The 13,297-nt window shown below is 48.9% G+C and overlaps 1 protein-coding gene across 5 annotated transcripts; it reads right to left on the bottom strand.

Moving 5' to 3' along the window:
• Positions 1-11,263: 11,263 nt before the first annotated feature.
• On the bottom strand, positions 11,264-13,269 carry AURKAIP1 (aurora kinase A interacting protein 1). Of its 5 annotated transcripts, none has more exons than XM_006164107.3 (4): positions 13,077-13,269; positions 12,282-12,370; positions 11,531-11,973; positions 11,264-11,441 (listed from the first exon to the last, which is right to left on the bottom strand). In XM_006164107.3, exons 2-4 carry the CDS (start codon positions 12,331-12,333, stop codon positions 11,340-11,342), a joined length of 597 nt encoding a protein of 198 aa, XP_006164169.1. In that variant the 5' UTR covers positions 12,334-12,370; positions 13,077-13,269; the 3' UTR covers positions 11,264-11,339. The 5 variants fall into 5 exon arrangements, with proteins under 5 accessions (XP_006164169.1, XP_027622356.1, XP_006164171.1 ...); XM_027766555.1 differs by lacking the exon at positions 13,077-13,269 and adding an exon at positions 12,738-12,892; XM_006164109.3 differs by lacking the exon at positions 13,077-13,269 and adding an exon at positions 12,657-12,892.
• Positions 13,270-13,297: the final 28 nt, after the last annotated feature.

Below are 13,297 nucleotides of genomic sequence, written 5' to 3' on the forward strand. Positions count from 1 at the left end.
TAAAATATAATTGTTTTTTTTTTTTTTTTTTTGGAGAGGTTTTTGCTATAGGGTGCATGCTCTTGCCAAAAAGAGAAACACAGAGAGACAGAAAATGAGAAATCACCCCCCAGGGGGGATGGCCACGTGGCAATCCTTTCTCCTCCATTCTCCTCTCGGGATCTTGGACACGCATGCACACACAACTGGCATGAGTTTAAGCCACTGGGTCTGGGACTCAAACTGCAGTCGACTACATGGGAGTCCAGTGACATAGCCATTACACCAACTGCTGGTCCCAAATACAATAATTTTTTTAAAAATTATTTTCTTTAACTTTATTTATTATTATTGTTACTTTCCAGTTTGACCAGACAGACAGAGAGAGGCAAAGTGAGAAAGCAAGCCACCAGATCCAGGACTTGAACCACAGTCGGCCATGTGGGAGTCCAGCGCCCTTAACCACCACACCACCTGCCGGCCCCTACAATAATTCTTAAAAAAAAAAAACATTATCTAAACTTTTCTAATACAAATGATTAAAGTCCATATTCTTCAGCCTGACATTTAAACAATACTAAAACGTTTACAAGAAATAAGGTCTCTATAAAAAAAAAAAAAGAAAGAAAGAAAGAAAAGAAAGGAAAAAGAAAAAAAAAAAAGGAAGTAAGGTCTCCTCAGCCTTATCTGCTCACCGTATGACCTCAGTTCTGCTTCTTGTCTAACAATCAACCAATCTCTGAACTTTTTTTTCTCTCTTTTTTAAAGCTTTTTCTACAAGAAAATGGCTTTTTTTTTAAGTTTTGGAGATTTTTACTATAGGGCACCTGTGCTCGCCAAAGAGACAGAGAGACAGAAAGTGAGAAATCACTCCCTGGGGCAATGCCCACACCACAATCCCTTCTCCTCTATTTTCCTCTCAGGATTTTGGGCATGGACACACACATGCTTAGTGTGAATTTCAAGCTGCTCAGTCTGAGATTTGAACCACAGTCGACCATGTGAGAGTCCAACACCTTAATCACTATGCCACCCAGTGGTCCCAGAAAAAAGCCAGCTGGCTGGCTTGCTTGCTTTCTTCCTTTCTTTTTTTTTTTGGCCAGCTTGCTTGCTTCCTTCCTTTCTTTTTTTTTTTAAGAGATTTTTGCTAGAGGGTGTGTGTGCTCGCCAAAGAGACAGACAGAAGGTGAACACTCCAGGCCAGCTGGTGACATGGTGATTAGGACGTCTGGATCCCACATGGCTGACTGCATGGTTCAAGTCCTGACCTGGCAGGTTGAGAAACATGCTGGGTGTGTATGCATACATGCCCCAAATCCCGAAAGGACGGACAGAGAAGAGACTGTGGTGTGACCATCTTCTTGGGGGATGCTTTCTCACTTCCCCTCTCCCCAGCAAGCACATTCACCCTATAATGAAATAAAATATAAAAAAGAAAGAAAGAAATTTAAAATTAAGTAACACTGGCCAGATTGTGGTCTTGTGGTTAAGGAAGCTGGATTCCACATGGTCAACATAGTTGACTGTGCAGTTCAAATCCCAGATCCAGCAGTTTGAAAAACACACGGGAGGAGGGAGGGCAGCAGGTAGCGTGGTGGTTAAAGGCGCTGGACTCCCACATGGCCAACCACGGTTCGAGTCCCGGACCTGGCGGCTTGCTTTCTCACTTTCTCTCTCTCTCTCTCCCTCTCATTCTGTCTCTCTCTGGTGAAATTGAAATTAACAAATGAATAAATAAATAAAGTTAAATAAAATAATTCTTTAAAAGAATACACTGGGGGGGGGGCCAGCAGGTGGCATGGTGGTTAAGGACACTGGACTCCCACATGGCTGACCCTGGTTCAAGTCCTGAACCTGGTGGCTTGCTTTCTCACTTTCTCTCTCTCTCTCTCTCTCTTTCTCTGTCACTCTGTCCCTCTCTGGTGAAAGAAAGAAAGAAAGAAAGAAAGAAAGAAAGAAAGAAAGAAAGCTAAATAAAACAATTCTTAAAAAAAAAAAAAAAACAACACTGGGGGGATCAGCAGATAATATATTGGTTACATCGCTGAACTCTCACATGGCTAACTGCAGTTCGAGTCCTGGACCTGGTAGCTTGACACTCACACCAGGTATGTGTGTGTGCTTGCCCAAGATCCCAGAAGAATAGAGGAAAAGGGATTGGAATGTGGCCATCCCCCCTGGGGGGTGATTCTCACATTTTTTTCCCAGAGGTTTTTGTTATAGGGCGCGTGCGCTCGCCAGACAGACAGAGAGAGACAGAGAGACAGAAAGGGAGAAATCACCCCCTGGGGGGATGGCCATGCCGCAATCCCTTCTCCTCCATTCTTCTCTTGGGATCTTGGGCATGCATGCATCATGGTTATGCTAACTCCTTTCTTCATTTCCCCATCGCATCAGGATCTTGGGCATGCACACAAACGTCCCTGGCATGTTTTTAAAGCTACTATGTCTGGGATTCAAACCACACGGTCAGAGTGAGGGTCTCCCTGTGTTGCCCAGTTTGGCTTCAAACTCATAATCTTTCTGCGTCAGCCTCCCAAGTAACAGGGACTGCAGAAGCATGGTTCAGTGTCTAGCTTTACATAATAGTTTTTATTTTGTTATCAAGTTTACCTATCTTTGCCTGTTAAAAAATTTATTTAATTTTATTTATTTATTCATTTATTTTAATTTGACCAGAGAGAGACGAAGAGAGAAAGAGAGAGAGAGAAGGAAAGTGAGAAAAGAAGCCTCCAGGTCCAGGACTCAAAACCGTGGTCAGCTGTGTGGGAGTGTCCAGAACCTTAACCACCATGCCACGTGCTGGTCCCTGATTTCTCACTTTCCCTCTCATTGATTGTCTCTGTCTCTCTCTCTTCGGTGAGTGCACACACCCTAAGGCAAAAAAAAAGGAAGAAAGAAAAACATACTGGGCCTGTATGTGTGTGCATGCCCCAAATCCCAACAGGATGGAAAAGGAGCGATTGCAGGACCAGCAGATGGCGTAATGGTTACGTTGCTCCCATGTAGTTGACGGAGGTTCACGTCCTGGATCCACTGGCTTAAAACTCATGCCAGGTGCTTGTGTGTGTGCCCAAAGTCCCAAGAGGAGAATGGAGAAGAGTTTGCGGTGTGGCCATCCCCCCTGGGGGTAATTTCTCACTTTCTGTCTGTCTCTGGCTGGTTGGCTGGCTGGCGAGCACATGTGCCCTATGGCAAAATTCTCTTAAAAAAAAAAAAAGAAGGGACTGGCAGGTAGCTTGTGGTTAAGATGCTGGATTCCCCACATGGGTGACCATAGTTCAAGTCCTGGACCTAGTAGCTTGTTTTCTCACTTTCCCTCTCTCTGTTCAAATTCTAAAATAATAATAATAAAAATAAATAAATTTTAAAAAAAGAAAAGAAGGGATTGCAATGTGACCACACCCCATTGAGGTGTGCTTTTTCCCTCTTCCTTTCTCCCTGTCTTCCTCTGGCAAGCACATACAATCTTTGGCAAGGGAAAAAAATAAAAAGATAAATGAAAAAAAAACTAAATGGAGAACCAGCAGTTGGCGTAATGGCTATGTCGCTGGACTCCCATGTAGTCGACCATGGTTAGAGTCCCCGACCCAGTGGCTTAAACTCATGCCAGGTGTGTGTGTGCGTGGACATGATCCCGAGAGGAGAATGGAGGAAAAGGGATTGCATGGCCATTCCACTCGGAGGATGATTTCTTGCTTTCTGTCTCTTTGTCTCTCTCTGTCTTTCTAGTGAGTGTACATGCTCTATAACAAAACAAAAACAAAAACAAACAAACAAAAAACCTAACTCTCTAAAGAAAAAAAAAAGAAAGAATATGTTGAAGATGTCAAACAGATGGAAAATAATGAAAAAATATTTCAAATAATAAGTTTTACAAAGAGAGAAGAGAAATTACAACCAAATAACCCAAGAAAATGCCCCAGTACTGAAGTTAACTCTAGACTGAGTAAGAAAGATGTAAAGATCTACACTGAAGTTCATCACTATGAACTTACACAACAGTCACTGAAAAATAAACTTCACTAGAGAAAAAAATGGTCATTTGCAAAGGCTCATACTGAAAATGGGTTAAATTTTCTCAATAGCAATGCTGGGAACTAGAAGACAATGAAGCTCTGCCTGAAAAATTTTGTAGGCAATGACTTCCAATCTAGAATTCTGCTCACCAGAAAGACAGAGAGAGACAAAGAGACAGAAATCAAGATAATCACCCCCCGGAGAGATGGCCACGCTGCAATCCTTCTCCTCTATTCTCCTCTCATGATCTTGGGCAGGCACGCACACACACCCAGCATGAGTTTAAGCCACCGGGTCCAGGACTTGAACCGCGGTCGACTACATGGGAGTCCAGCGACATAGCCATTATGCCATCCGCTGGTCCCCCAACCTAGCATTCTATATCCAGCCAAACTATCAGTCCAGTAAGGGGATACAAAATAGATATTTTCAAATATGAAAGATTTCAAAAATGTACTTCTGCTTCTCCCTTTAGGAAGCTATGGAAATGTGTTCTTTCAGAAGGGGAAAAATAGAAGACGAGATCAGGAGTAAGACTGACAGAATCCCCTGGAAAGTATGAAGTGAGATCCCAGGGAGACATCTGTTCCCCAGATGCAGTTGGCACGCATCCCAGCTGGAGCAAATCGGAAGTACTGGGGGAGATTTCACCAATGAGATGAAATGATGGAACCTCAGATGTCTGGGACTCAGGCGGGACACTGGATGGTGAAACTGTCATGAGGGTACAGAAAACTAAACAATTGGAAAAAAGAAAAACAAGACAATTAGTGACTTCAGTGAAAACAAAAACTCACACAGAGAGGGAAAACTCATTCTGGTGTATCACAGGGTTCAGTCCTTAATGGCATTTACATAATTACAGTCCTATAAACACTGACATTATCTACCCACTTATGTCACTCTAATAGAGGATAGAAGGGGGTAGGGATGAGGCAGGGATGAGCAGAATGGGAAATCAATAGATTAAGACCTAAAGCAACAAATGAGCAATTGGAGCATTAAATTTAATGCAATGGTGTTCAAACCCCCATTAGGGGCCAGCAGGTGGTATGGTGGTTAAGGTGCTGGGCTCCCAGATGGCTGACTATGGCTCCAGTTCTGGACCTGGTGGCTTGAAAATCATGCCAGGTATGTATACATGTATGCCTAAAATCTCAAGAAGAGAATGGAGAAGGGATTGTGGTGTGGCTATCTCCCAGAGAATGATTTCTCACTTTCCCTCTCACTGTCTCTCTCTAGCAAGTGCACACAATCTAAACCTAATAATAATAATGCCCCATTAGTGATTATGAACTCAGTTTAATGGATCATAAACAGTATTTTATCTTTTTTAAGTTTGCTATAGGATGCTTACACACACCAAAGAAAAAAAGAGAGTGAAAGAGAGTGAGAAACCACCCCACAGGAAGGATGGACATGCCACAGTCCTATCTCCTGCATTCTTCTCTCAGGATTCTGGGCATGCAGATACATGTACCCAGCTTGTTTTCCAAGCTACTAGGTCCAATACTTGAACCATATAGTCAGCCACATGGAATCCAGCTGCCTTGACCATCACGCCATTGACTGTGCTATGAATGGTATTTTATTTATTTATTTTTTGCTATATGGTACGTGCACTCACCAGAGAGAGATAAGGAGAGAGAGAAAGTAAGAAATAACCCCCCAGAGGGATGGCCATGCCACAATCCCTTCTCCACTCTCCTCTTGGAATTTGGGCACGCACACACACACACACACTCAGGGTGCTTTTCAAGCCACAGGGTCCAGGACTCAAACCACGAAGATGGCCATGTGGGATCCCGAGGCTTAACCTCCAAGCCACCTGCTGGCCCATGAAGAGAAGTTTTAAATTAAACAGAGTAGAATATAAAATATCCAAATTCATTGCAGTTAGGGAAGTTTTTTTTTTTTTTAATTTAACTTTGCTTATTTATTTATTTATTTATTTATTTATTTATTTTGTTGATTTGACCAGAGAGGGACAGAACAAGAGAGAGAGAGAGAGAAAGTGAGAAAACAAGCTGCCAGGACTCAAACCAGGGTTGGCCTAGTGTGAGTCCAGCACCCTTAACTACCACACCCCCTGCCAGCCCCAGGGACTGGAGCAGGGATTGCAGTGTGGCCATCCCTGCTGGAGGTTGATTTCTCACTTTCTGTCTCTCTCTCTCTGTCTCTCCGGTGAGCACACATGCCCTATAGTAAAAATCTCTCTAAAACAAATTTACAGGCCAGCCACAGTGGCACAGTGAAAATGCAATACTCCATGAGGGACCAGCAGATGGCATAATGGTTATGTTGCTGGACTCCCACATTGTTGACTATGGTTCAAGTCTTAGAACTGGCAGGTTGAAACTCATGCCAGGTGCATATGTGTGTGTACCCAAGATCCCAAGAAGAGAATGGAGAAGGGATTGTAGCATGGTCATGCCCCCGGGAGGTGATTTCTGTCTTTCTGTTTCTGTCTCTGGTGAGTACACATACCCTATAGCAAAAATCTCTCTAAAAATAATTTTTAATGCAATATTACATGATGCTACAGCCATTTGGGGATGTTCTGGGTTAAAGATGTGAGGTACCCCTGTACATACCCATGATTCTGGTTAACTGAGGCTGGCATTAGATTGCAGCACGAAAATCTTGTTGAGGGTGTCTCCCTCTCTCTCAAACAATAAATAAAACTAACTTTAAAATCATAATTATTCTTCTGGGAACCAGCAGTTAGCGTAATGGCTATGTCGCTGGATTCCCACCTAGTCGACCGTGGTTCGCGTCCCGAACCCGGTGGCTTAAAATTCACACCGGGCGCGTGTGCGTGCTTGCCCAAGATCCCGAGAGGAGAATGGAGAAGGAATTGCAGCGTGACCATCCCCCTGGGGGGTGATTTCTCGCTTTCTGTCTCTCTGTCTCTGTCTGTCTGGCGAGTGCATGCACCCTATAGCAAAAACCTCTCAAAAAAAAAAAAAACATAATTATTCTTCTGTAATCAATCTACCAAGCATGCTTTCTCAACAAGCTATTACACAATATACTCCATGAAACAAGAGCAAAACAAGAGAGAGAAAAATGTCATCATCCAGAAAGAGGGATCCATCTAATGAGGCAAACGGAGTCTGTGGGAAGATGCTGCTAGCAGCCATAGGCCCGCAGGCAGCCCAGATGGTGCAGAAGACGGGGTCATAACAGGTGGTGACTCCAAGGAAACAAGAACCACCTGCAAAGTGGACTGAACTGAGAGTTTTGACTTTCTGTCAGAAAGTTTGGGGCTTGGGATCAGCAGATGATGTAATGGTTACATCACTGGCTTCCCACATGGCTGACTATGGTTCAAGCCCCAGACCTGGCAGGTTGAAACTCATGCCAGGCACTGTGTGTGCATGCCCAAAATCCCAAGAAGAGACCGGAGGAGAAAGGATTGCAGTGTGACCATCCCAAGGGGTGATTTTTTTGCTTTCTGTCTCTCCAGCAAGCACATGTGCGCTATAGCAAAAAATCTCTCTTTTAAAAAAAAAGTTTGGGGCTGAACTAGACATAGGTAGAAAACCATGCAAAAGAAAAGACAAAACTGGACCTACTAAAGGTGGCAGTTAATGGCTGAATCCCACATGTGCGACTGCACAGTTAAGAGTCCTGGACCTGGCAGCTTGAAAAACATGTCTGTGTTTGTGCAGCTTAAATACCACTTCCAGGTTACAGAGGTACGGGGTCAACTCCCAGCCTTACCATTGTGTTGCTGTGTGACTCCAACATGGTGGGACTGTTTCCTCATCTGCAAATGGTCAAAGGGTGCCCCACCAGCTGGAGTTCAGCACTGAAAGTGAGCACAGGGCCCAGCCTCCAGGAGCCCAGGCAGGGTTGGGACTGCTGCACCATGGGAGGTTGCTGCGGCACGGGAGGTTGCTACCCTCAGCTCTGACATGCCCCAGCAATGGCTCTCCAAGTCCGGACTCCTCACCCCATTCAGTTCTGCCAGTGGAAGAAAAGTTAGGGTTGGGAGATGGGGCTTTTTAAAAAACTCAAGACAAGCAAGTGTCGTGGTGGTTAAGGCGCTGGCCACTCTCACATGGCTGACCAGGGCTCGAATCCTGAATCTGATGGCTTGCTTTCTCACTTCCTCTCTCTCTCACTCTCACCCTCTGTCTCTCTCTGGTCACATTAAAAAAAAAAAGATTAAATAAAATAAAATATTAAAAAAAAAATCCTCAAGACAGATGCTTCCAGCTGTAGAGGTGGGAATGTTCTTTCCCTCCATTCACCCAGGTTCCAGCACCAGTACCCTTCTGGAAAAAAATGATTAAATAAAATAAAATATTTTTTAAAAAAATCCTCAAGACAGATGCTTCCAGCTGTAGAGGTGGGAATGTTCTTTCCCTCCATTCACCCAGGTTCCAGCACCAGTACCCTTCTGGAGGAAGTGTGGGAGGCCACACCCAGCTCAAGGGAATTGGTTTCTTTCATTCTGTCATCAGCCTGCGTGCTCAAGCAGCAGCAGGAAGCACAGCTTGTTGGAGCTTCGGGGCCTTGCTTTGAACACATGTGCTGTGTCCCACTCACATGCATCTAAGATGAGTAGGGCCCTGGCTGGAGCCCCAGGAGCGAGAGCCAAGACTCCTCACGGAGATGGGAACTCACATGAAAGCTCCACAGCGTAGCACCATGGGTAGGTCAGGATCCAGGACCCAGCTTTGGTGGAATGCCAGAAGACACTGGCCAGGTCAGGCATGCAGCAACCAAGTAACAAGGCCTGAGCTCATCGGGACCTCCCATTATTAATGTGGCTGTCACCAGCTCTCCCAACCAGGCCCAACAGACAGGGTCTCAGGATGTGCCTAGCCCCTCCTCTCCTCCCCCACCAACTCTAAACCCTGGTTGGGGCCTCTCCTGACTGAAAACCAAGCCCTGACCACTGGTAGGGGAGGTAGCAGACCAAAGCACATCACATAGGCAGCTGGGCAGCCCCCTCCCCAAGCACTCTCAGTCCTCTCACTCCAGGGATGCCCAGGACCAGAACAGGGGAAGACGAAGAACAGGCTGCATGTCACACGGGGCTGGGGTGGGGGTGGGGGCAGGGTGAAAGCCCATAGGAGAGGGGAGGAATGGGCTCTTGTGGCCTGGGAGGAGCAGCAGAGATAAAAATACAACCCCAAAATTGCCTCCTGATGCCGTGGTTGGGCTCAAAAGCTTCCAAGCCACAGGCAGTGTAAGCTCTGTATCCTGGGAGGGCCTGAAAAAAGGTCTGCCAGAGTCCCAGCCCTCAGGAAGGGAACAGAGCAAAGCCTGGGCAGGAGCTGGGCAAGGTACTGCTGGCATCTGGGGCAGACGGTTCTCTGGTGGGGTGTCCTGTGCATTGTAGGGCATTCAGCAATATCTGGCTTCCACTCCCCCCAGTGACAACCAGAAACATTTCTAGATGTAGCTAGGAACCACTGCCTTGGAGGAATCGTGAGGCCAAGGCTGGCCCCCACAGCCACCTGCATCCCAGGACCCCCTATAGGTAGGCACCTAGGCCAAGGTGGGAGTCAAGGCTGTGCCTGGGCTATGTGGGTCTGCCACTCCCTGTGCAGACTGCCCAGCCAAGCTCTGGAGACGATCTCCAGGCAGCACAGCTCAGCATCCCACTTCTCCTCCCCCAACCCGGGGAAGGGTGGGGTGAGCCACAGGATAGCTCCTGTAGCAGGGCTGGAAGGAAATGCCGGGAGCAGCTGCTCAGCAGCCATGGGTACCAGCCAAGGACTAGTGGCTGACGGGGGCTGCTCAAGATTCAGAGTACAGTCAGACTTGGCAATCAGAGGGCATGCTTCCCTTCGTTCCAGATCCTACCACTGGGGCACCTACCCTGCTCACAGCTGGGGAAACAGAGACCCAGGAAAGAGGCCCGTGACCCCAGCTGGGGGCCTTCAAGAGAGCTTCCTGCCAGCAGTTCTGGACCTCAGCCCTGGACCTCAGGGGCTGCCAGGAGCCCGGCTGCTGCCCTCCTGTGGCCACCAGCAGAAGCACTCCTATACCCGCAAGTGTCCACATGTGGACACTTCAGGCCACTGCTAGTCTTAAAAGCCCCACAGTCCACTATCCACAGCTCTTATGTGAAATCATCTCCCCTGAGTGACAGGGTCCTAGATGAGCCTAGCTATTTAGAAGTCTGTTTACTGGTTTGGCAAGTGCAGGGCAGGCAGCCACTGGGCTCTCTGGAACAATATACAGTTAGGGACAGTCTGTTCTAGAGAGAAACCACACGAAACCATACTCAAATTAGGGAAGCTGTTAATTTGCAGGAAACTCAAACCCAGGCCCCAGACATGATTCTGTGTCTCATGAGTCACAGAGAAGCCCTGGGCAGCAACAAGAAGCCCTCACAACCCTGATACGTGGCATGGCTCTAACATGGGGCAGGGAGATAGAGGCCACTGCACAAGAGCCTTCACCGATGAACAAGAACGACATGCCCGTTTTCCCCTCCTGTAACTCAGGTATCAGTGAGCAGAATGAATGAGAAAAGGCCTGCACCAAATTCGTAGTGCTTATCCAGGCTACCCTGCCTGCAGCCCTGCCCTCCATGCCTTCATGTTATTTCTCTTCACTTAAGAGGAAGCTAGAACCACTGGGGTCTCTGGCTCCATAAATGGCACCCCAATTCCCAGTCAACACTGAGCTTGAACCTTCCAGGCTATACCCTTCTAGATTATCCCAACACCCACTCAAGGCCCCAGGAAGTTGCAGAGGAGCCAACAGAGGGCCAGGGGTCCCCAGCCAGACCTGGTGAGGTGCCTGGGAAGGTCAGCAGCCATGTTAGCACCTTGGTTCCTATGGCTGGACGTGACTATCCCAGCTGAGCAAGATGACTGAGGCCACTGGAGGGCCAGGTCTTCAGAGCCTGCAGGGTACTTTCTACCATCTCTAAGGGCACCAGGGCCTTTCACTCATAAAATATAAACCTAATCACACCCCCACCACAGTCGGGGCACTCCCTAAGCCCCAGTGTCATCCCACTGGACTCTGCTATTTGTGTATTCACTAAGGGCCTCCCTCCAGGGAATGTAAGTACACTACAATCGGGACAGGGTTCTGTCCACAGCTATTCTCACAGCACATGTTCATCCGCAGTGAGGTTGACATTTCTGAAGGCCCAGCACTGTCAGAATGGAAGGCAAGAGTCAGCTAGGGGAAGGGACAGCCGATCTGCCATTCAGAGTCCTTGGCTCCTACAACACCAGAGGTGGGCACCGGCCTTCATGCCAAGATAGCTCACACCAGGTAGAAGAGGTTCCAGGCCAACCTGGCACATCTGAGTCCTCTGAATGTTTATTACAACGGATCAGTAGCAGGGGAGGACATAGGGCTCATTTGCCCCTTAGGTAGATCTTTGGAGTCTGCCAGCCTGCAGGGGCTTCCTTCAGGCCTGCCTTCAGCCAGATGCGCCTCAGGTCTCTCTCGAACTTGATCTGCAAGGGCAGAGGCATTAAAATTTGTGGCAAAGACATGCACTTTCAGCCACTTTGCCCACCCAGAGCCAAGGAGGGGCAATGCTCACCTGCTTCCGTTTCAAGCGTCCTTCTCGGACCTTCCGCCTCAGGAATCGAGTCCTTTTAACCAACTTGCGGTACTTATGATGGTTCATCTTGCGCCGGCGGATCTTCAGCACATTTTTGCACTCCATCCGAGGTATATCCAGGACCCTTTCCCCACCCTGCTTGATCTCCCCTCCAACCTGGTTAGGTGGACACTCATAGAATTGGCTCGGGGCCACAGTCTCTGGGGCCCCAGCATCCAGACTGGGCAGGAGGTAGTGGGCAGTAAGCCAGCTCTCCAGGGGACTGATGGACATCTTCCTGGGGACCAGCATCTCTTCAAGCTCTCGAAGGCTCCCCTTGCCAGGGAGGGAGACAGCCCTACTAGGGCCAGTTGGCTGTCTGATGTATTGGGGCCTGCAGGTATGGCTAAGCATCCCTGAGACGGGCCTGAGCAGACTGCAGCCTGTGCAAAATGAGATGGCAGTCATCATTTACGAAGCTAGAGCAGAGTACAGCCACCACCCAGGCCTGCTGGGATTGGGTAGCAGAACACAGAAGGGATGACCCTCAATACTGGCCTGAATCCCTGCTGTTCTCAAGCCCAGTATTTCTCTCTGTGGTACTTTTACACTTACAGGGGAAGTAGTCTGAGTGCTCCAGTCCCTCACTGCAGCTGGTGAGACATAACCACTAGGGCCAGATGAACTGCTGAGACCCACCGCAGTCCTAACCCGGATGTATTATGCCCTTCTGCCCCACCAGGCCTCCTACCTGCCAAGGGAACAGCCCTGACCAGCTGAGAAGTCAGACGCAGCAGGAACATGGTCCGTGTGTGGCAGCGGCTCAAGTGCTCAAAGGAGCTGCAAAAGAAGTGCCCGTTTAGGCCATGTGGGAGCGGCTGGGAAGCGCCCTCAGAAGTGAGGCGTGGGGCCTCCCATGCCCCCATCCACTTCAGTTCCCCTCTCTGTCAGGACACGGCTGCAGAAAGCTAACTCCCTAAAACGACGGAATCGGGCTCAGCTGTGGATCTCGGGAAGGTCACTCCCTCCCCGGTGCACCCAAACCGTCGGTGCGGACGCCAGACACACGGGAGAGTCCGGGTCTCGAGAGGGCGACCCCAATCCAGCCTCACCCCGCGCGACTCACGCTGCCTGGGTCCAGAGCCCGCCTGCTGCGGCCCCTGCGCCCCCCAGGCTTCCCACCAACGCAGCCTGACGGGACACCAACAATGGAACAGAACACTGTGCTCCGTAGTCTGCCACTTCCGGCCCTTGCCCACACCTGCTGCAGACCAGAGGATCGGGCGGACTGTGAAAACTACGTTTTCCGGTTAGGAGGACCGCCCCCGCCGCCCTGCCCTCGCGCCTATCGTAAACTCCGCCCCATCCTCGGCGGAGGCAAGGAAACTACATTTCCCACAATCCCAAGGTGCGTGTCCTCTGCGTCGGCAGCACTCCAGACGCTTCTTTTCCTGGTGAGGAGCCGGCTCTCAAGACTGCGGATGTGGCGTCATTACGGCGACATAAATTGAAGCACCGGGCGGCGGAAGTTGCTGGAACTGCCTACCCTGTTTGGGACGGAGGAAGAAAAGTCCGGTGTTCAGTGCTGGGCCTGCGGGGCCACTCCCACGTGAAGTGAGGAGGGCGAATAGGTGACAGCGACTCAGTCCGAAACCCCGCAGCTCGGACACAGGAGTCGCTCGTCTTTTGTCGTGTCGGGTGTGTGGAGAGCAGAGCTGGGAACGCCCCGCCAGTAGGGACAGCAGCGGGGTCTCAGAAACCCCGCGC

This window comes from Tupaia chinensis, unplaced genomic scaffold (genome assembly GCF_000334495.1).
Source record: "Tupaia chinensis unplaced genomic scaffold, TupChi_1.0 Scaffold143584_1, whole genome shotgun sequence".
Lineage (NCBI taxonomy): Eukaryota > Metazoa > Chordata > Mammalia > Scandentia > Tupaiidae > Tupaia > Tupaia belangeri.

What these genes read in the sequence shown, in the direction of transcription:
- AURKAIP1 (XM_006164107.3), bottom strand. Translation starts at nt 12,333, where the DNA reads ATGTTCCTGCTGCGTCTGACTTCTCAGCTGGTCAGGGCTGTTCCCTTG. An exon ending in CAGGGCTGTTCCCTTGGCAG is followed by an intron (nt 11,974 to 12,281) that starts GTAGGAGGCCTG and finishes CATTTTGCACAG; the next exon opens with GCTGCAGTCTGCTCAGGCCC. An exon ending in GACGCTTGAAACGGAAGCAG is followed by an intron (nt 11,442 to 11,530) that starts GTGAGCATTGCC and finishes CTGCCCTTGCAG; the next exon opens with ATCAAGTTCGAGAGAGACCT.